Source organism: Electrophorus electricus, chromosome 10 (genome assembly GCF_041902795.1).
Source record: "Electrophorus electricus isolate QZ-2024a chromosome 10, ASM4190279v1, whole genome shotgun sequence".
Taxonomy (NCBI): Eukaryota; Metazoa; Chordata; class Actinopteri; order Gymnotiformes; family Gymnotidae; genus Electrophorus; species Electrophorus electricus.
The window spans coordinates 7,588,277-7,609,695 of record NC_137506.1 but is presented as its reverse complement, the minus strand read 5'-3'; the positions used below and the strand labels follow the sequence as shown (position 1 = coordinate 7,609,695).

At 38.3% G+C, this 21,419-nt stretch overlaps 1 protein-coding gene across 5 annotated transcripts in view; it reads right to left on the bottom strand.

Annotated features, from left to right (window-relative positions):
• Window positions 1–8,526: 8,526 nt before the first annotated feature.
• LOC145659355 (tetratricopeptide repeat protein 7B-like) overlaps window positions 8,527–21,419 on the bottom strand; it is a 47,265-nt gene continuing 34,372 nt past the window's right edge. For 4 of the 5 annotated variants that reach the window (XM_081721278.1, XM_081721280.1, XM_081721281.1 and 1 more), the window contains 4 exons: window positions 16,442–16,539; window positions 12,181–12,321; window positions 10,962–11,164; window positions 8,527–10,221 (listed from right to left, as the gene is read on the bottom strand). In XM_081721278.1, the coding sequence (XP_081577404.1) occupies window positions 10,000–10,221; window positions 10,962–11,164; window positions 12,181–12,321; window positions 16,442–16,539 (664 nt within the window). In that variant the 3' untranslated portion in view covers window positions 8,527–9,999. Of the gene's footprint in view, window positions 10,222–10,248; window positions 10,757–10,961; window positions 11,165–12,180; window positions 12,322–16,441; window positions 16,540–21,419 lie in introns of those variants that run through there. The other variant, XM_081721279.1, reaches the window with a different exon arrangement.

The following is a 21,419-nucleotide window of genomic DNA, read 5'->3' as shown; positions in this document are numbered from 1 at the left end:
TATTCACCTTAAACACTGTTGCAGGGCAAGAGATTGTGTTTTAGACTAAAAGGGAATGCATTATGAGAAGAATCTTTACTTAGAAACTCTGTTCTTTACCTTTTTCACACTATGAAACAGCTTTGTATTCACCTTAAACACTGTTTCAGGGCAAGAGATTGTGTTTTAGACTAAAAGGGAATGCATTCTAAGAAGAATCTTTACTTTGAAACAGTTCTTTACCTTTTTCACACTATGAAACAGCTTTGTATTCACCTTAAACACTGTTTCAGGGCAAGAGATTGTGTTTTAGACTAAAAGGGAATGCATTATAAGAAGAATCTTTACTTTGAAACTCTGTTCTTTACCTTTTTCACACTATGAAACAGCTTTGTATTCACCTTAAACACTGTTTCAGGGCAAGAGATCGTGTTTTAGACTAAAAGGGAATGCATTATAAGAAGAATCTTTACTTTGAAACTTTGTTCTTTACCTTTTTCACACTATGAAACAGTTTTGTGTTCGCCTTAAACACTGTTTCAGGGCAAGAGATTGTGTTTTAGACTAAAAGAGACTGCATTATAAGACGAATCTTTACTTTGAAACTCTGTTCTTTACCTTTTTCACACTATGAAACAGTTTTGTATTTGCCTTAAACACTGTTTCAGGGCAAGAGATTGTGTTTTAGACTAAAAGGGAATGCATTATAAGAAGAATCTTTACTTAGAAACTCTGTTCTTTACCTTTTTCACACTATGAAACAGTTTTGTAAACACTGTTTCAGGGCAAGAGATTGTGTTTTAGACTAAAAGGGAATGCATTATAAGAAGAATCTTTACTTAGAATCTCTGTTCTTTACCATTTTCACACTATGAAACAGCTTTGTATTCACCTTAAACACTGTTTCAGGGCAAGAGATTGTGTTTTAGACTAAAAGGGAATGCATTATAAAAAGAATCTTTACTTAGAAACTCTGTTCTTTACCTTTTTCACACTATGAAACAGCTTTATATTCAACTTAAACACTGTTTCAGGGCAAGAGATTGTGTTTTAGACTAAAATGTAAAGCATAATAAGAAGAAGAATCTTTACTTTGCAAGTATGGTCTTTAGCTTTTAGACACCATATAACATGATTTTAAGCACCTTAAACAATGTTTAAGGGCAAGAGATTGTGTTTTAGATTAAAATGTAATGCATAATAAGAAGAATCATTACATTGCAACTCTGTTCTTTACCTTTTAGACACTAAATAACAGGATTGTAATCCCCTTAAACACGGTTTAAGGGCAAGAGATTGTGTTTTAGACTAAAATGTAATGCATGATAAGAAGAATCTTTACATTGCAACACTGTTCTTTACCTTTTACACCCATTAAAATACTGTCTCAAAGCATTGTAATCGCTTTAAACACTGTTTCAGGGCAAGAGATTGTGTTTTAGGCTAAAATGTAAAGCATGATAAGAAGAATCTTTACATTGCAGCTCTGGTCTTTACTTTTACACCCATTGAAACAGCATTTCAAAGCATTGTAATCGCCTTAAACACTGTTTCAGAGAAAGAGATTGTGTTTTAGACTAAAATGTAATGCATGATACGAATCTTTACATTGCCTTTCTGTTCTTTACCTTTTTCCAACTATGAAACCGCACTGTAATCGCCTTAAACAGTGTTTCAGGGCATGAGATTGTCTTTTAGACTAAAATGTAATGCATAATAATCTTTACATTGCAACTCTGTTCTTTACCTTTTAGACATTGAAGCAGTGCTGTAATCGCCTTTAACAGTGTTTCATGGCAAGAGATTGTGTTTTAGACTTAAATGTAATGCATGATAAGAATCTTTACATTGCAACTCTGTTCATTAACTTTTACACACAATGAAACAGCGTTTAAAAGCATTGTAATCGCCTTAAACACTGTTTCAGGGCAAGAGATTGTGTTTTACACTAAAATTTTACCAACTATGAAACAGCACTGTACTCACCTTAAACAGTTTTTTATGGCAAGAGATTGTGTTTTAGACTTAAATGTAATGTATGATAAGATGAATCTTTACATTGAAACTATGTTCTTTACCTTTTAGAGACTATGAAACAGGATTGTAAGCACCTTAATCACTGTTTCAGAGCAAGCGATTGTGTTTTAGACTAAAATATAATGCATGATAAGAAGAAGAATCTTTACATTGCAACTGTGTTATTTACCTTTTAGACACTATGAAACAGGATTGTAATTGCCTTAAACACTGTTTAAGGGCGGCAAGAGATTGTGTTTGAGACTAAAATATAATGCATGATAATAAGAAGATTCTTTACATTGCAACTCTGTTCTTTACCTTTTACCAACTATGAAACAGCAGTGTAATCGCCTTAATCAGTGTTTCATGGCAAGATATTGTGTTTTAGGCTAAATTGTAATGCATGATAAGAATCTTCTAACTGCCTTAAATTGTTTTTCAGAGCAAAATATAGTGTTCTCTACCAAAATGAAATATATAACAAGAAAACACATTCTAAGAAGTAATTCAAATTTTAACAATGTCTGCAAGGTAAAACAAGCTGTTGTAATGTTCATATTGCAAGCATTCTAATTGCCTTAAACAGTATTTCAGAGCAAAGCATATTGTTCTCAACTAAAATGAAATGGATAACAAGAAAACATGTTATAAGACGTATTTCACGATTTAACCTTGTGTGGAAGGGAAAACAAGCTGTTGTAATCGTCATATTGGAAGCATTCTTAATTGCGTTAAACAGTGTTTCAGAGCAAGACAGTGTTCTAAACCAAAATGAAAGGGATAACAAGAAAACATGTTCTAAGACGTATTTCAAGTTAAAACAAAGTGCAAGAGAAAACAAGTTGTTGTAATATTCATATTGCAAGGATTCTAATTGCATTAAACAGTGTTTCAGAGCAAGACATGGTGTTCTCAACCAATATGAAAGGGATAACAAGAAAAAATGTTCTAAGATAAATTTCAAGTTAAAACAGAGTGTGCAAGGGAAAACTAGCTGTTGTAACATGTCTGTAATCTTCATATTGCAAGCATTCTAATTGCCTTAAACAGTATTTCAGAGCAAAGCATATTGTTCTCAACTAAAATGAAATGGATAACAAGAAAACACGTTCTAAGACGTATTTCAAGATTTAACCTTATGTGGAACGGAAAACAAGCTGTTGTAATGGTTATATTGTAAGCATTCTTAATTGCCTTAAAACGTGTTTCAGAGCAAGACAGTGTTCTAAACCAAAAAGAAATGCATAACAAGAAAACATGTTCTAAGACATATTTCAAGTTAAAACAAAGTGTGCAAGAGAAAACAAGCTGTTGTAACATGTTTGTAATGTTCATATTGCAAGCATTCTAACTGCCTTAAACAGAGTTTCAGAGCAAAAGATTGTGTTCTCAACCAAAATGAAATGGATAAGAAAAAAATGTTCTAAGACGTATTTCAAGTTAAAAGAAAGTGTGCAAGGGAAAACAAGCTGTTGTAATGTTCATTATGCAAGCATTCTTAATTGCCATAAACAGTGTTTCAGAGCAAGACATATAGTGTTCGCAACCAAAATGAAATGGACAAGAAAACACTTTCTAAGATATAGTTCAAGTTGTAACAATATGTACAAGTGAAAACATGCTGTGGTATCACGTTTGCAATGTGCACATAGAAAGTAAGTGCAACTCTGTTCTTTCAGTTTTACTAATTTTGAAAGACCGATTCCCAGCATTCTATTTGCCTTAAACAGTATGACGTAGGAAGTCAATCGTCCCAAACAAAATGTAATAAATAACAAGAAAACATGTTCTAAGACGCATTTCAAGTTAAAACGAAGTGTGCAAGTGAAAAAAAAACTGTTGTTACATGTTTGCATTGTTCATATTGCAAGCATTCTAATTGTCATAAACAATGTTTCAGAGCAAGACAGTGTTCTCAACCAAAATGAAATGGATAACAAGAAAACACGTTCTAAGATGTATTTCAAGTTAAACCAAAGTGTGCAAGTGAAAACAAACTGTCACACATTTGCAATGTGCACATAGAAAGTAAGTGCAACTCTGTTCTTACAGTTTTACTAACTTTGAAAGACTGATTCCCAGCATTCTAATCACCTCGAACAGTTTCCACAGAACAATACACAGTATTCTCAACCAAAATGTAACAAATAAGAAAAAACTTTTAAAGACATATTTGTAGTTAAAACAATGTGTGCAAGTAAAAACAAGCTGATGTAACATGTTTACAATGTGCATTTTGCAAGTAACTGCAATTCTGTTCTTTCAGTTCTGCATATTATGAAATGTTTCTAAGCATTCTCATTGCCTTAAACAGTGTTTCTTTGCAAGATATAGTGTTTTAACCCAAATGTAATTAATTATAAGAAAACACTTTCAAAGACTTATTTTCGGTTAAAACAATTGTGCAATTGACAACAAACTGTTGTAACACATTTGCAATGTTTATAGCATGTAGTATCATAGCAAGTAATTTCAACTCTTGAATTTTACATCAGCACACTATTAAACAGCGTTTCCAAGCATTTTAAGCAGCTTACACACTTTCAGCACAAGACATAGTGTTTTTATCCTAAATGTACATGATAATACATGATAAAACACTTTCTAAGATGTATTTCAAGTTGTAACAATATGTACAAGTGAAAACATGCTGTGGTATCACGTTTGCAATGTGCATATTGCAAATAATTGCAACTCTGTTCTATCATTTCTGCTCATTATGAAACATTATTTCCAAGAATTCAATTGTCTTAAAAATGTTTCAGTTCAAGACATATTGTTCTTAACCAAAATGTAATGCATTTGTAAATTCTTTCTAAGACATATTTAAAGTGAAAACAACATGTGTAAGTGAACGCAAGCTTTTGTCATACATTTGCAATGTGCACTTATCAAGTAATTTTTCACTTCTACACTCTGAAACAGGATTTCCATGCATTCTAATTGGCTTAAACACAATTTTAAGACATAGTGACAGTGTTCTTAACCAAATTATAATGCATGAAAAGTATATACTTTCTAAGCAGTCCTGAGCACTCGTGTAATGATGCAGTTTAGGTCAAAACAAAACAAAAAACAAGTTTTTTAAACACAAACAACCTTTTTTTATCTGAAAAATGAGCTTGAAACTGTTGCACTCCCTGGCTGCTACAATGCGTTCAGGATTTGAGTCTTGCTGTCTACCTCATTACTTGCTCTGCCCTGCTTTAACTGATTGCTGTGGCCTATATAAAAAGACAGCAGCTTGCCCAAGCTCACTCTTGCATCACCCTAGCTTTGTGTTTTTTGCTTAGTATACAACTTGTTTGTTTTTTGTGGTCTTAGCTGTACATATCTTGTCTCTTGATATCCATTGTCAGCTTTTATTGTGTTTTACTTGTGTTGTTCTCCTGTGTTCTGTCTATAATTGTAATCACTGTGTTATGAGGTAGAGAGACCCTGCTGTGCTGATGATTCTAAGAGACAGTCCTGCAGGTTTTCTGACTGACTTCATCTAACAGTTAAATGAAGGTAAAGTAAGCAGTTGCATTAATATTTCACCTTTTCTGACTCACAGCAGATGAACATTAGTAAGTTAGAGGGGACAGAGCACACTGTCAAGGAGTTAAGTGGGGACAGAGAGGTCTGAGCAAACTGTCACAGAGTTATGTGAGACATTTACAGCATTTAGATAACACTTTTATCCATGGCAACATACAATTATGACAGAATGCAGCTTTACAGGAACCAGGTCTAGCCTTGATAAGCAAGTCAAAGACAAGCTAAAGGAAAATCTTCCCTGCTTGAAAGAAGAAACCTTGGAAGTTACATACTCAGAAGGAAGCCCCTCCTCCTTTGGGCAAAACTGAATAGAACATGCATACAAAAAGAGTTCTTATAAATGGAAACAAAAGAATTTTGTTTACAACAGTAGCTAAGTGTCAGGTTAGCTGGATGCAGGTAATCCAGGGGTTGATCCAGGTTCTATACATATGATATTGCCAGCAAGGATGCACTTGAACCACCATCCAGTCATACAGCTCAGCAGGCTGGCCTGAGTGTGAATTTAAATGCAGTTTAGTCATTTCTTCCTGACAGCCTTTGGACAGGTAGATTTTTAGCATGAATTTAAAGATTGAGGGACTGCTTCTATCTCACATTTATGTTCTTTCAAAGCTGAGTGGCTTTCCATCCACTGTTGTAGTTTTCATAATTTTAGGCAATAAAATTAGGAACCTGCACCTTGTGGTCACTTAAGTATTTAAGGGCAAGATCATATTGAACTTTATAAATTAATAAGAACAATTTGTAGTCGATTAAAAAATAAATTGACACTCATTGTATGGTCAATAGAACATAGCTAATATGGTCAAATTTTCAGGTTCTTATCAGTACTCTGGCTCCTTCAATCTGGGAATCACAACCAAATGGCACATGATTGATCTGGCAGAATCTATACAACATACAGAAATGGTCTGACGTCTCCTTCTACAACTTTCATTTGATCATAATCACATGTTAAATGCAAAGTTGAAAACCTCTGAGTCCCAGTTTTAGATTCTTGTTTTCAGCAGGGCACTGGCACCTCCCATTGTACTTCATACACTTCAGGGTCCAGATTTCAGCTGTATTTATATATTTTATGATATCGCTATACTTTACAGATACTAAATGTGCATGTGGTTAAAGGAAAAGGTCAGTGGTGTCTACATTATTCACTACAACAGCTGCTCCCTGTACACGTGCACCCTGTACCTAAACCTATGATCACTACCATACCTGCTCCCTGTACCCACACCTATAATCACTACCATACCTGCTCACTGTGCCCAAACCTGTGCCCTGTTCCTACACCCACAAGCTCTTATTTGTACACAAGGAAGGATTGCTAAATTGCATTTAGACACATTATGACCTCATCTAAGCTCCAGATCGCAACTGTGTGACAAAAACGGCTAAATAAGCATGTATTGGAAATGAAATCAGATTGCAACAGACCAATGTTGTTTAATTAGCCAGTGTATTGTGCAAGAGACATTGTGATATATACAAGACAGTGTGACACTGGACTATAATGTCAGGAGTGACCCAGGCCAAAACAACAAACAAATCCACACTAGAAACAAGCCACTCACTAAACCTACAAAGACAAAAGAAAATACACACACAACTACATTTACGCTGTAAGTGGAAAACACAGATCAAATCCACACCCCAAACAAAATGGCAGTGACTCGATACTTAACAGTGAACACACAAGAAAAGGAACAAAGTGGAATACAACTGTTTCCTTTTATTCCTCCTAGGAGCAGGCGAAGTCTTACATGCACACACACACCATACCAACATAGGACATAAAACCCTTTTCTGAAGATGTTTTCTTTTTTAGTTTTGTCAGCCTGAACTGCAGTGCTCACTTTAAGTTATGTTTATCAGGATATGGGGCACCTGGTGCAGTTTAAATGTGATGTGTCCAAGTCTGATTTGACTGGATGTTCTATTAGGTGTCATACCAATCTTCAACTACTTGGGAATGCAGCAGCCAGAATACTGAAATGTTGATCATATTCTATAAGACCTACAGTGGCTAAAAATGCTGTTATTTACGTTTACATTCACAGCAGTTAGCAGACACTCCTATCCAGAGCGACTTACAAAAGTGCTTTGTCATTTACTCATAGAATATATCCTAGTACAGTAGGTTAGAATCAAACATATCAATGAACTAGAATACTGTAGAATACAGGGATAAATGCTGATACCTAGAAGTGCAAAATACATAAGGTCTATCTTAAACAATAAGTGCTAGAGTTTGTTAAACAACATAAACAATACCCTACAATAAGTACTAAATTAGTCAGTCAATATGGGAGCAGTGTTAGTTGTCCTTTAACTATTCTGCAAATAGATGGGTCTTCAGTCTGTATTATTAACCTATACATTTCAAAATTATCCTGCCAATAAGTGCAGCATGTATGGTAAAACGAAAGCCAGTGGACAGCTGCATGTCCTCTCCTGACGCCTCATTCCACAGGATTAGAGTGAGGCAGAAAGGCTCTCCTGGGGCACGCACAAACAAATGGCTTTAATAACAGTCCCACTCTCACTTGTCATAATATCCTAAGAAATTAAATTAATTACACTTCCAATTAAGTAGATCAGTGGCAGGAGTCCCCGGTGACAGTAAGCACTCATGTCAGGCTTGAGAGGATAGAGGACCAGTCCTCATCTATTGACTGTAAAGCTTCACCATTCAATGACAATCTCTTCCCTTAGGGCATTCCCTTAATCCCTTTCTTCTGCTTTCATCTGTGAGCAATTTATGTGGAACACCATAAAGAGAAGGAAAACAAAAAGCTAATCAGCAAATCAGAATGTCTTTGTCCTGCAGTTATTTTTAACCCTACTCTACTGGTAGGTTCCGGTAGTGCACTTATCACAGAGTTCCACATAGTACCTGCTGTTAGTATTTCAACATGCTCTCTCCCTCTGAACGGTCCTCTGGGGAGAGGTTAGAGAATGTGTGAAAGAGGACAGTAGACAGCATGGTAAATGAATGTCCAGTGTTGTTTCATTTTTATTTTAAATTCAAAACTTGCATAACAGCGTAACACCACAATGCAAAATTATAGAATGACAAAAGATCGAACTTGACACTTGCTGCCTCCTAGAAACCACACTGTTTTCAATTACAACTGTTTTTATTGACATCAAAATAGGCGTTCTTCAGCTGACTGGAGATGTGGATAGTGATCTGACTGTTTATCCATCCACAGCACACACACTTCCAACCCACTCCATGAACGGCCACAGCCAGTATATATCTGCTTCACTTTTCAGCACACCCGAGTAAGGGTGACAGGCAACAGGTCTTGATTATTTGGCACAGGTAAGCTAAAAGCCACAGCAGAACAGAACTGTATCATGGCTGTGGGTTCAGACTAGATTGGATGTTTTTCTTTGCAAATTAACTTATTTTCTTAATCTTCAGAACTTTAGCTTTAGCTCTGAAGTTCCAAAAAACGCATACATACAGTCACAGATTACAGCAGGTGTCTAACATATGAATACCTGCATTCTTACAGCAATGCAGTATCCTGGATGTACCCTCATTGAGGGCCATACTGCCTGCTGTAGTTACAGGATACTGATGGTTGTTGTTGGAGACAGTGTAAGAACACTGACAGCAGGCACACCTGAAACAAAAATCTGGACCAAAAACATTGCATCTTTCTTTTATCAGTCTCTTTCCCAGTAAATTCTAAAACATTGCTCTATTCCTCTCCAACACAAGACACTGGGAAAAATAAATAAAAAGCTACCAGATAACTAAATAACAATAACAAAAACCTGACTTCTGAATGGCAAAAACCATTTTAATAACAAGTTAAAATACTTGCTCATAGAATAATTTTTTGGCTTCACTTATGTACTTCTAATTTTTGAGTTTACATAGATTAAATATTCACATGCCATGTTTAGCGAGACATGACATCACACTGTGTCAAAACTGCATCTAGGCTTAGCAAGGTAATAGCATGGGGAAAAAAAATTGTTTGTGTGACTATACATAATGAATCCACAGAGGGGAGGAGTGCAGATTACCTACCATTCATATAACAGGCACAAACAAAAACAATACCACACACACACACACACAAGAAAATATCAGCAACACTGCCATGGATAGTGCTCACAGAGCCATACACTAAATCATGGGCAGTGTCATCGTCCACTGACAACTGCTGGTCACTATAGCATTGCATTCAGTCTGCAGTTAGGTGGTTAGGAATGGTGAAGGGGTGAGGAAGCAACAGGAGCGTAACGGAGTCCGGAGCTTTAAAGGAGTGTGGATGTGCATGTGTATAATCATGTGAGCACGTCTTCACGGCCTTGAGGAATAATGGGCTGAGTTGGTCAAATACAGAAAGAATATGCAGAAGCACACATGTGGTCTCTGTTAGTGTAGTGTGTTGATGTGGTAAGGTGTTTTGTGTGTGTGTGTGTGTGTGTGTGTGTGTGTCAGAGCATGCGTGGTATAATAGTGAAGGGCAGGACTGGGCTGCTGGCCTCCAGCTCCAGGGCGGTGAGGAAGCATTCTGTAGCGGCTGCGTCATGACCTTGAGCCTGCAGCACCTCCCCCAGGCTATTCCACACATCATGGGCCGTGGAATTCACCTGTACAGCATCTCGCAAAACCTTCTCCGCCAGACTATACCGCTGCAGTTGGTGAAGGATCAAGCCCTGGCAGGCCAATGTTTGGAGTGCACAGAGAAGAAAAAGAAACAGAAAAGTTAGTTGGATCTGTACAGGTTAAAAATTTTAGTCATTAACACGGTGTGAAATAAATCCACTTGCTTGCTGTCTAGTGTGTGAGTGTGATTATGTGAGTGAGTAAAAGTGTGAGTAAGTACATTAGATACTCATTCCCTGACTTATTGATGGAATGATCCAGCAGAGAGGAAATGGAGAGCTCTGACAGACACATGTCTGTACACACACACACACACACACACACACACACACGTGTATTAGTATTAGGGTCTTCATACTACTGATAGTATTTTGAGGCAGTATGTGCTTGTGCATGTGTTTTATGCCAGCCGCTAGAGTCTTGTTATACAACGGCAGTTCCAGTGTACGCAGTCCTCAGGCTCTCTACACAGGCCACATTTTTACTCTGCTCCTTCTCCCAGTACATTCCATGTTGCTGTTCCCTCATCCAGCACACTCCATGTTACTGTTCCTTGAGCCAGGCATATTTCAGCTCCACATATGCCTGAACCAAGAAACAACACTAAATTTCTGTTAGAGTTGTGCCGGGAAATATAAAGCAAAAACTGCTGACTATCTGAGGGTTTCTATGAACTGGGCTGGCAACAGCAGTTTTGTAACAGCCAAGTCCTAATATGTAGTAATATAACTGTAAGATTGCATTTTTGGCATTGGTACAAGGAGCAGCCTTGTCAGTGTACATAACTCACCAGTCTCTGCATGCTCCTGACATGTGTGGGACTGATGGAGAGAGCCTCTTCGTACCAGCGCTTGGCATCCTCCATATTGCCACGCAGCTCAGCCACCTGCCCCTTCATGAACAGCACATTGTGGGACATGGGAAAGAGACTGGCAGCCTCCTGCGTACATGCCGTAGCCTCTGCAGGCTTCAACATGCCAATATACACCTCCGCTACAGGACAAAGAGAGGAGAAAAAGGGGGGGGGGGGGTGGTTCCTGAGCTGCACTCTACTTCAACGTAAACAGTTCACAATACAACAATCAACATCAATTAAATCACAAGCCAAATCACTGAGTTCCCCCAAATCCCTGCAAATGAGAAATTACTGAGTCCGCACACAGATACATGCAAGTACAGCATTAGATTGCCTATGCTGACAGAATGGTAGGTTTTCATCAGGACAAAACTGAAGCTCTAGAGTCAGGAACAAACAGCTAGCTCCATGAAGAGTAAAAATTAATCTTAGACTTCGGTAATTTACAAACTTGGTATTACCGGGATACCCTAATTTGTGAGACTACATAATATAAAATCAAATTTAGGTTTGCTTGTTTTAGTGTAACTGCTATTCTTGGCAAAATTACTGAAGTAAAAGGAGCACTACATATGCTGGAAGTGTTGTAGATGCCTCCAGTGTGTAATCTAAAACTGAGAAGCGTCTATGGATGACTTATTCAGTTGTGACGTTAACTGGATATCTAACTACAGGTTTGTTACATATATGTGTAAAGGGCTAAGCCACATGATCTTTCTTGTGTAGTTTGGTACAGCTTTATAAGTGTATATAAGCTTTACCAAACATCCATTTGACTTCAGAAGGGAAGAAATTATGGCAAAATAAACTTGTCATTTACTGGACATTAGAAGTATATTAAAAGGACACACTTTGAGAATATATACAGTGAAAACAAATGAGAAAGAAACCCAATTAGAAAGAAAACATTTAGTTTCTTCCTGGTCACTCTGTTCTAAGTAATGAAATATGTTCTTTGTTTTATTTCAGAGTAAAACACATTTTGCTGTGGCAAGCACGGTAAGTCATAGCTCCTCTGGTCTGTGCTGTGCTGTGAGTGAATTGTACTAACTCCGCTCTGTGCTGTGTATGAGAGGAGTATACCTACTCTTCTCTGTGGTGTGTGTGAGTGGAGTATACAAACTCCGCTCCATGCTGTGTGAGTGGAATATACCTGCATGAAGCCAAATCTGAGCCAGGGTCATCCAGGGATGCAGGGGGCCTTGTTTTGGTGCACTACTCTGCAGAGAGGAGGCCACTTCTGACAGCGCTTGCTCCACCCGTGATGCTGCTATAGATGTAGCATGGACCGAACCTGTAGAGGACAGAGACAGTCAGTAGCACCCTCTAGAGGTGGGAAATATCTCATATCCACATTTCTGTATTAGGACCTTTTCTTCCCAATTACACCCTTAACTCAATGGAATATTAAAATGTTAGAAAAGGCTATGATGCTAAGCAAACAATACAGAGCAACAAAATGATACCATCCTCGATCTGATCAGACGTGATGAGTTTTTCCCAAAGAAAGGTAGTAATTTTCTGTTCTTTGGAATTGCTTCATCTTTGAAAGGTCTAATACCAAACAAACATTTACATGTTTACATTTGTATAAAAGTATATAGTATAAAAGTATAAAATCATTTGCAACTAGTTTATGACAAAATTAATCAAGGACGTTTGGCAAAAATACTACGTTAATTGAATTAATACATGAAATTACAGGTGAAAACACAAGCTGCCTGTCATGTTTGGCCCCTCCTAGTGTCATTATTGTCATGGATACCCTTTCTCATGTATTTGTTTTGCTTCTGTGTTTCTTTTTCTCTGCCTTTCATTTGTGGCACCTGTGTCATGTTAAATTCTTATTAGTACTTGTACTTAAACCCTGTCTTGTGCCATGTGTGTTTGCTGGTCATTGTGTTATGTCCTAGCCACTGATTGTGTGATTCCTAGCCTGTGTGTTAATTCTAGCTGTTTGTATTACAAGGCTTGCATTTTCTCTGCCTGTGCTAGTGTTGGCTCTATGACCCTGGACTGTTCAAACGATTATGATTTTGGATTTGCCCCTAATAAATCTCTTCTAACTGCTCAACGTTACACTGCCATTCTACACTTACAATTACTCCTAAAAAGCAGGTAACATTAGCTGTGAATAATGATTTTGTTTGATAACTTTTATATTTTGCACTTTACCTTATGGTTATTATGTAAAGGTTTTTGCATAAGGTTTGGATAATGCTGTTGAATTCTTGCCATTATTTTTACAGTTAATACAATATTCAGATTATTCTGATGAGCCAGGTTTTCAACATTTCATTTGAAATATTATATAGAAAAATGAGAAACAATTAATGAACTGTACATAAGTGCATAATAATAATAATAATAATAATAATAATAGCCTACCTAAAATCCCCAAGTACTCCATCACAGCCCTGAAACCCAAAATACACTACACTACCTACATTTCCTAAATTCATCAATACTACATAACCCTATGTTAGCCAACACAAATAATTCCAAAATTGTGTTGAGTGGATTTAGGCAAACTGGACATTACCTACATTACCTAACCCTAATCCTTTACGTAACCCTACATTACCCAACTCTAATCCTTTTCTTGTACTATTGTCACGGGAGGCCGGTCCACTTGTAATACAAATTACTCCACTTCCCAGCCTCACTCCCCATCCCCAGAGTATTAATTGGGCGCACCTGTCCTCACTAATGAAGTGTCTATTTAACACCCACAGGTACATGAAGACAGACTATCCCCCAGCATAAGCAGGTGATCGTCGCTGCACTGCCTTCGAGACGAAGACTACCTTGTATGATATATGTGTGTTTCATGCATCAGCTATCTTATTATCTACGGATAATAAAATGTACTTCCCCGCAATCCCGCCTCTCGCTTTCTCCGAGCCGCCACCGTCACAACTATGTAAGTGGATCAGTCTTAACTTGCAGTGTAAACAGCTCTTGGCCTGCTCAAATTAAATAACAGTTCACCACTGATCCAATACAAACCTAAGATTAATAATCAGAAACTTCTTATCTTCTAGCATTGTCTAAAGGACTATATTTTGAAAGAGCAAAGAAAAGAAAAAAAACCATGATGCTTAGATAAAAAAAAAATAAAAAATCATTTCAAAATTGTGTTGAGTGGATTTAGGCAAACTGAAGTGCTATATGTATGTAAACACAAGTATTTACCACAGATCTTTAAACATTGAACTCAGGAAAAGGAAAAAAAAAAAAAAAAAAAAAAAAAAGAAGAGTAGAGTTAGCAATGCAAAATTCCTCAAAACTCACTCCTACACCACACTGTCTCCTTAAAAGGACCCGTGACTTGTTTTGTTGAGATACACCCCGTTTACACCTTGCATTAAAGTGTTTCACATCCATATTCTCTCTGGATTTACTTTGGCTGCATTCTATTTACTCCAGTTTGGCCACATCAGATCCAATCTTTCCCTCGTAAATAGCACACCAACCTACACATTGTTTCCATTTTACTTCCTGAAACCCACTGACTATTAACAGTTGTAGTGCTAAATGTTAAATACAGGCAGTAACCATCTACAGCTTGCAATTAAGGATTTGCTCTGGAGAAGGTTTTAACTGGCAGATGCTGTAATCATCTAGTCAGCCAGCAGAAATATTTCCATTTGTGTATGTGGATACAGATGATGCAATTCGTTTAGACCCTTATTATATGTAGTCAAGGTCCAAGTCTGGTGACCTCTGAATGTGGTTTGAGTGATTCAATTGCAATGTGTTTAGTTGTGTTTACACCAGGTCAAGTGAAATTTGAACGTGATCTGATCACCAAAAACATGTTAAGGTGTAAACAGGCACATAGAGGAGCAATTGCAGAGACTCCTGCACGACATGATCTTTCAACTAGGAGATCCCCCAACAAAGAGTGCCTGGTCCATACATACTGCTTTTTCACAAAAACTCAAGAGTGCTGTATAACAACATAGTATACATATGGCAAAATGGAACCTGATTAACTCACTATAGTGGTCGTTTCTGCACTTGTTTATGCAGAAATAAGAGAAATGAGTGAGAATTAAAAGTTGAATTGGATGGTGAGCATGGCTGGCACTGAGGACGGGCTTGGGTGGGCTAAGCCTGACCTATGAGCTCAAGTCCCCCACAAGCCTGCTTAGAAGGGTATAATAAGTTTAACTGCTTAAACTACACAAAATATATTTGAATTTAAATTATTTCATGCAAAATGCTCATTTGATCTTACATTTACATTTGGCAAACAAACCTAATTATGTAGATGGAAGGGTCATTGACACTCTGTGTCAATAGCAGGAATATATGCATTCTATGCATAGTCAACATGATCTACACAGCCTCCTGGCTGCAGGAAAGTACCAGGACCTGTTTATAGTCTTGATTACTGTTCAGAGAGAGTTTCTATGAGACAACATCCTGTGCCAGTTTCAGAATGGGATGGCCATAGGAGGGCCACCCTTCTATGATAGAACTGTCGCCAGGTGTTGTAGTTAGCAGCAGTATCATCATGATGGGCTCTGCATGCTACAAGAGGATCAAAGAAACAAGAGGTTCAGGAGAAAGATACCCACAATTACTCCATCACCATCACTACTACCACAGTTACAAGTCCCTGCTACAGTTAGCCCATCACCACCACTACTACCACAGTCACAAGTCCCTGCTACAGTTACCCCAACCACCACCACTACTACCACAGTCGCAAGACCAACCTGCTACTGGACTTTTCACCCATTGAAAAACTGTGGGTGGCAAGAGCCAAGCTGGTGGGACTTAAACATAGTGGCACTGTGCCTAACTGAGAAAAGGAAGGGCATTGGCGAAGGAAGTGGTCACAGAAAGCTTGTCCAAGACATTCGAACACAACAGCATCACTTGTGGAGGCCAGGACAGAGGGGTGGAAGAGGGAAAAGAGGAGGAGACAGGGAGAGGAGACAGAAATGGGAAAAACATATCAATTAAAATGAATGAAACTTATGAGGCTTGGTGAAATGAGAAGTACAAGTAAAGAATGAAAAATGAGAATTAACAGAAAACAAAGAGTAGTGAAAACAAGATGGAAATCATCAACGAGATGACAAAATAACTGAAGCTAGAGGGGAGAGAAAAAAAAAAAAAACTTTACACAACTCATAAGAACAAATGTGTTGTTTCTCTCCCTGTCAACAGTGAAATCTAGATAGGTGTAAAGTGTGAAACACACCCCCACCCAGCCCAGATGCCGCAGCTTGTTGCCATGGTGATGATGCAGGGTGTAGCTACAGACAGTGCCTGTGTAACCAGTGAATTTGTGTAATCTGTTTGTATGTTCATGTGTGCATGTGCGTGCGTACATGCACATACGCACATGCGCTGAGGTGGTGGAGAGAAACAAAACAGAGAAAGAGAAAGAATCCTACCAGTTTCAGGGTCACTGAAGTCAGGCAGTGTCATGGCATTTAGCTGCCGCCGGTCAGCAATGGCCCTGTCCAGCAGGCTGCTACCTCGTCCAGAATCGCTACACACAATCAGAGCAGAGAAAGAGCAGTAATAAATAACAGGAGCTGAGAATGTGATGCAAAGTATGCTGATGAAACTGTGAACTGATGAAACCACTCTCACGTCACAACCTACCTGACTCCACACAGGGACTATTTTAAACATAGAAACAAACACACACATTTAGAAAAAGAAAAAGGGAAAGTATATAGATGCCTTAACATACATGAAGGACAAGCAGAGTTCTGGAGGGGAAGTGGAAATGATAAAGATCTAAACTGATACTTTTTTCAGAAGCTCAAGCCACGAGTGTAGTAGTGTAAGAATGTGCACAAAGAATTCCCCCCACCCCAACAAGTGTAAAATATAATAATGTTTTTTGCTTTACCATGAAACTGCAGTAAGCTATTTGCTGATACACAGAGGAGTGTGGAGGAGCCGTTAGAGATCAAGCACAAGCGGGAGCGAGAGCCCATGCACACTGCCCCTCCTAATTCAAGGGTAGGAGCTGCGAGGTCTCTCTCTCTCTCTCTCTCTCACACACACACACACACACACACACACACACACACACACACACACACACACACACACACTAATGCTCAAGAATCAAGGTTTAATCCTGGAGGCCTACTGACAATTCCAGGAATTCTGACAAGACATAGTGATGTTGGAGCCTGACAAAACACTCCACACTGGGGCGACACATGGGAACAAGAACTGCAACCAAGCTTCAACAAAGAAATGAGCCCACCATGATGAAGAACTTAAGGAGAAGTAATAATAGAATCAGAAGAACAAGCAAGGAAAATGACAAGATGCTATACAAGAGGAAATGAAAAGGATGGAGGAGCAGAAAGGAAGAGAAGATTTAACGAAGACTCATGAAGCTCAGAGTAAACAGGATTAACTGTACAGACAACGAGAGAAAAAACACAACAAGAACTCAAAGCAATTGGAGAACAAATGACTCAGCAGATAGCCGAGATCAACAAGAGGATGGAGAGAGCCCAAAAGACACAAGATGACTCAATAATCAACCATGAAGAACAAAGTGAAAGTGGAGGGGAAGAAAACAAATCAAACAGAGACAACTACATAGAAGATCTGGTCGTTTACCGAACAAAATGACACTCAACAAAAGCCAGCCACAAGAAGTACAAAATGCACTGGAAGAGGTAGTGTGCCTAAGCAACATGGAATGGTCAGTCTTCAAGGATCACGTTATTCATCATGTGGAACGATACAGAAAAAAGAAGGAGAAGGAAAATATAGAGAACATGGAGAAGTTGACTATGCAGTTATAGAAGGCTCAGCTAACAGAGCTGAAAAGAAAGAGAAGGAAAGAGAAGAAAATTAAAGATGTGGGAAATCAAGCAGCACTGGTGACCAAGGAGCCTAGTGAAACTTCTACTGTAACCATGTCACAAACAAATGACGCCATCATACAGGCAGCAGTAGCAACTCAACCAACTAGTCACAAACAATAATCCACAGAATGTACAGCCAGTTCCAGTCACAGTTCCAGCTACAGCTCCAGTAATTCCTCCAAACAGCTTCTATGAGAATGGAGGTGGAAGAGGAAGAGGAGGAGGAAGATAGAGGACGAGGAGGAGTGCAAAGGCAAGAAGGAAGTCAAAAAATACAACAGATACCAGAAAAACAGCAGGGCCAGAGAATAATATACTGCTGGACGTGTGGACAACCAGGACACAAGTCGTGACTACCCCACTGAAAATGATTCTAAGGATGCCCAGAGGACCTAAGCGGGGAGCACTTGCAATTGGTAACCTCAACCTCTCTGGTAAGGGAGTGCAAATTGCCAGTTTAAGTTAATGGTCAGCAGAAACTATTCTTCCTGATGGATATGGAAGTAATGGGACCAGAAGGTACTCACTCACCCCTCTCAACACAAAAAACTTGAATACAAGGGTTCCCTGGGAAAACACAAAGGCTAAGATTCATAGAACCATTAGAGCTGATAGGAACACAAAAGATAACAATGCCACTTTTGTAGTCAGAGTCCTTTCCACTTAACCTATTAGGAAGAGATGCACTGTGTACAGTCATGGCCAAAAGTTTTGAGACTGACAAATTTTGGCTTTCACAAAGTTTACTGCCTCAGCTTTTTGAGATTCCTTTGTCAGATGTTTATATGGTAGAGTGAAGTACAATTATAAGCATTTCATACGTTTTTAAACTTTTTTATTGACAAATACATCCAATTTATGCAAAGACAGTGTTGCAGTGTTGACCCTTCTTTTTTAAGACTTCTGCAATTTGCCTTGGCAAATCAGCTTCTGGGCAAAATCTTGATGGCAACCCATTTTGCCTAATCAGTGCTTGGAGTTGATCCCAGTTTGTCCACCCTTTTTTTGAGGACTGACGACACGTTCTCAGTGGGATTGAGATCTGGGGAGTTTCCTGGCCATGGACCCAAAATTTCAATGTTTTGTTTACCGAGCCACTTGGTTATCACATTTGCCTTGTGACATGGTGCCCCATCATGCTGGAAAAAGCATTGTTCATCACCAAATTGCTCCTGGATCATTGGGAGAAGTTCGTCTTGGTGGATGTTTTGTTACTTTATTCATGGAAGTGTTCTGAGGCAAAATTCTGAGCAACCCCACACATGAATAGTCTCAGGATGCCTCACTGTTCGCATGCCACAGAGCTCATGGTAGCACTTACCTTTTCTTCTCCAGACAATCGTTTGTTTAGATGTCCCAAACAGTCTGAAGGGGTCTTTATCAGAGAAAATAGCTTTACCCAGTCTTCTGCAATCTAATCCCTATACTTCCAGCAAAATGTCAGTCTGTTTTTTTGGAGAGAAGTGGCTTCTTTACTGCCCTTCTGGACACCAAGCTATCCTCCAAAATTCTTTGCCTCACTGCACTCTCACCTGCGTTCTGCCATTCCTGAGCAAGTTCTGCACTGGTGGTGACCCAATCCTGCAGCTGCATCCTCTTAGGAGACAGTCCTGGCACTTGCTTGACTTTCTTGGGTGCCCTGAAGCCTTCTTCATTGCAATTGAACCTCTCTCCTTGAACTTACTGATGATTCGCTAAATGGTTGGTTTAGGTGCTATCTTACAAGCAGCAATGTCCTTGTTTGTGAAGCCCCTTTGATGCAATGCAATGATGACTGCTCATGTTTCCTTGGAGTTAACCATGGTTAACAGAAGAAGCACCATCATCCTTTTATAGCAACCTGTCTGCTCTTCTAATCAGCATAACAGAGTTATATCAACTGCCTTGTCCTCATTAATACTTTCTCCTGAGCTAACGAGAAGATCACTGAAATTATATTAGCAGGCAATTTTGTGTCAAGGCTGAAATGAAGTGACTGGAATGCAGTAATCTTTGTGATTAAGTTATTTTTTCATGGCAAAGAATGATTTTGCAATTAATTGCAATCCATCCAATCTAGAGTTATTGCAAATTGCCACCATATAAACTGAAGCAGCAAATTTGTGAAAACCAAAATTTGTCAGTCTCAAATCTTTTGGCCACAACTTTAGACTAAAAGCAGATATTAAGTGTACAATAATAGTAACAGTAAATTTCCCAACTCAAGTATGGCAAATGATATTGACCACAGTGAAAGAATAATCACAATTACCTGGCCCAACAGTGTACTAGCTGAAACTAAGGGAATCAAACCTTACATAATGATTTTACTACATGGAAATCATGGATACAGGCTATGAGACTGGAAATGGAGGAAGTGTCTGATGATTTACTGTGTACACTACTCTATGATCCAAAGATCATAGAAAGAGTGCATAGAATTAGGATCCATTCTGATCACTACAGGAGACATGATAATAGCCCCACAAGGAGTTGCAGTGAAAGCAGAGCTAACACTGGAAAGAGCCCAGTGATATCAAGTGCCAAATGCCATCTCACGTGTATCTTTGATGGTTGCAAAAGAAAGCCAAGCCAAAAGATCTGGGACAAATGATGAAAGCCAGATAAAAACAGACAATGAATAAATTCATAGGTCATTATATAAAAAAAAGCTATGAAAAATCTATGAAAATCAGTTGATAGGGTGATGGCAGAAATGGCCATGGTAGATAAGGTGAGAACAGCTAGAAAATACATCTAAGTGCAGAACATGAAGAATTTTTAAAATGGGTACCAAATAAACTATTGACTCAACATCATACAGATGCAAGTTTAGTCAAATCGGCAGGTGAAGTACAAATTCAAGTAAAACCTAATGTAGAACTCTTTTGGCAAAAAAAATTAAAATCCACTCAATACAGCAATTTATGAGGGAATAAAATCCACAATTGAAGTTTTAGTAAAAGCAGGAGTTCTGCTTGAATCTAAAAGCCTATGTATTACCCCAATATTTCCAGTGAAAAAATCTCATTTAGATAAGTGGTATCTAGTACATGACCTGTGTGCAATTATTGCAATAGCGGAAGCTGAAACACCAGTAGTGACCCTACAAACTATTCTGAAACATACCACCAGAAGTTACCAAAAGGCTATTGTGAAAGTCCATCAGTATTTAATAGGGTAGGGGCAGCAGACTTTAAGTGACATTAAAGTAGAAAGCACAAATCTGCAGTATGTTGATAATTTATTACCATGTTGTAAGACTGAAAAACAATGTGAGAAAGACTCATTTACTGTGTTTACAGCATTAGCAGAAAAAGTGCACAAAGTAAATAAGGATACGTTCTGTGCAACAGAGCTAGACTACTTAGACATCTTAAGTGAAGTGAAAGGTCCATCATGCTCTCTCATATGAAAGCTGTTAGAAATGCACCTAAACCAAGAACAGTAGCAGAAATGTTGACATTTCTAGGAATGGCTGGTTATAGCAGACAGTGAATATGTGACTTTGCCTTAAAAACTGGATGAAGGACTTTAAAAATATTAAAAT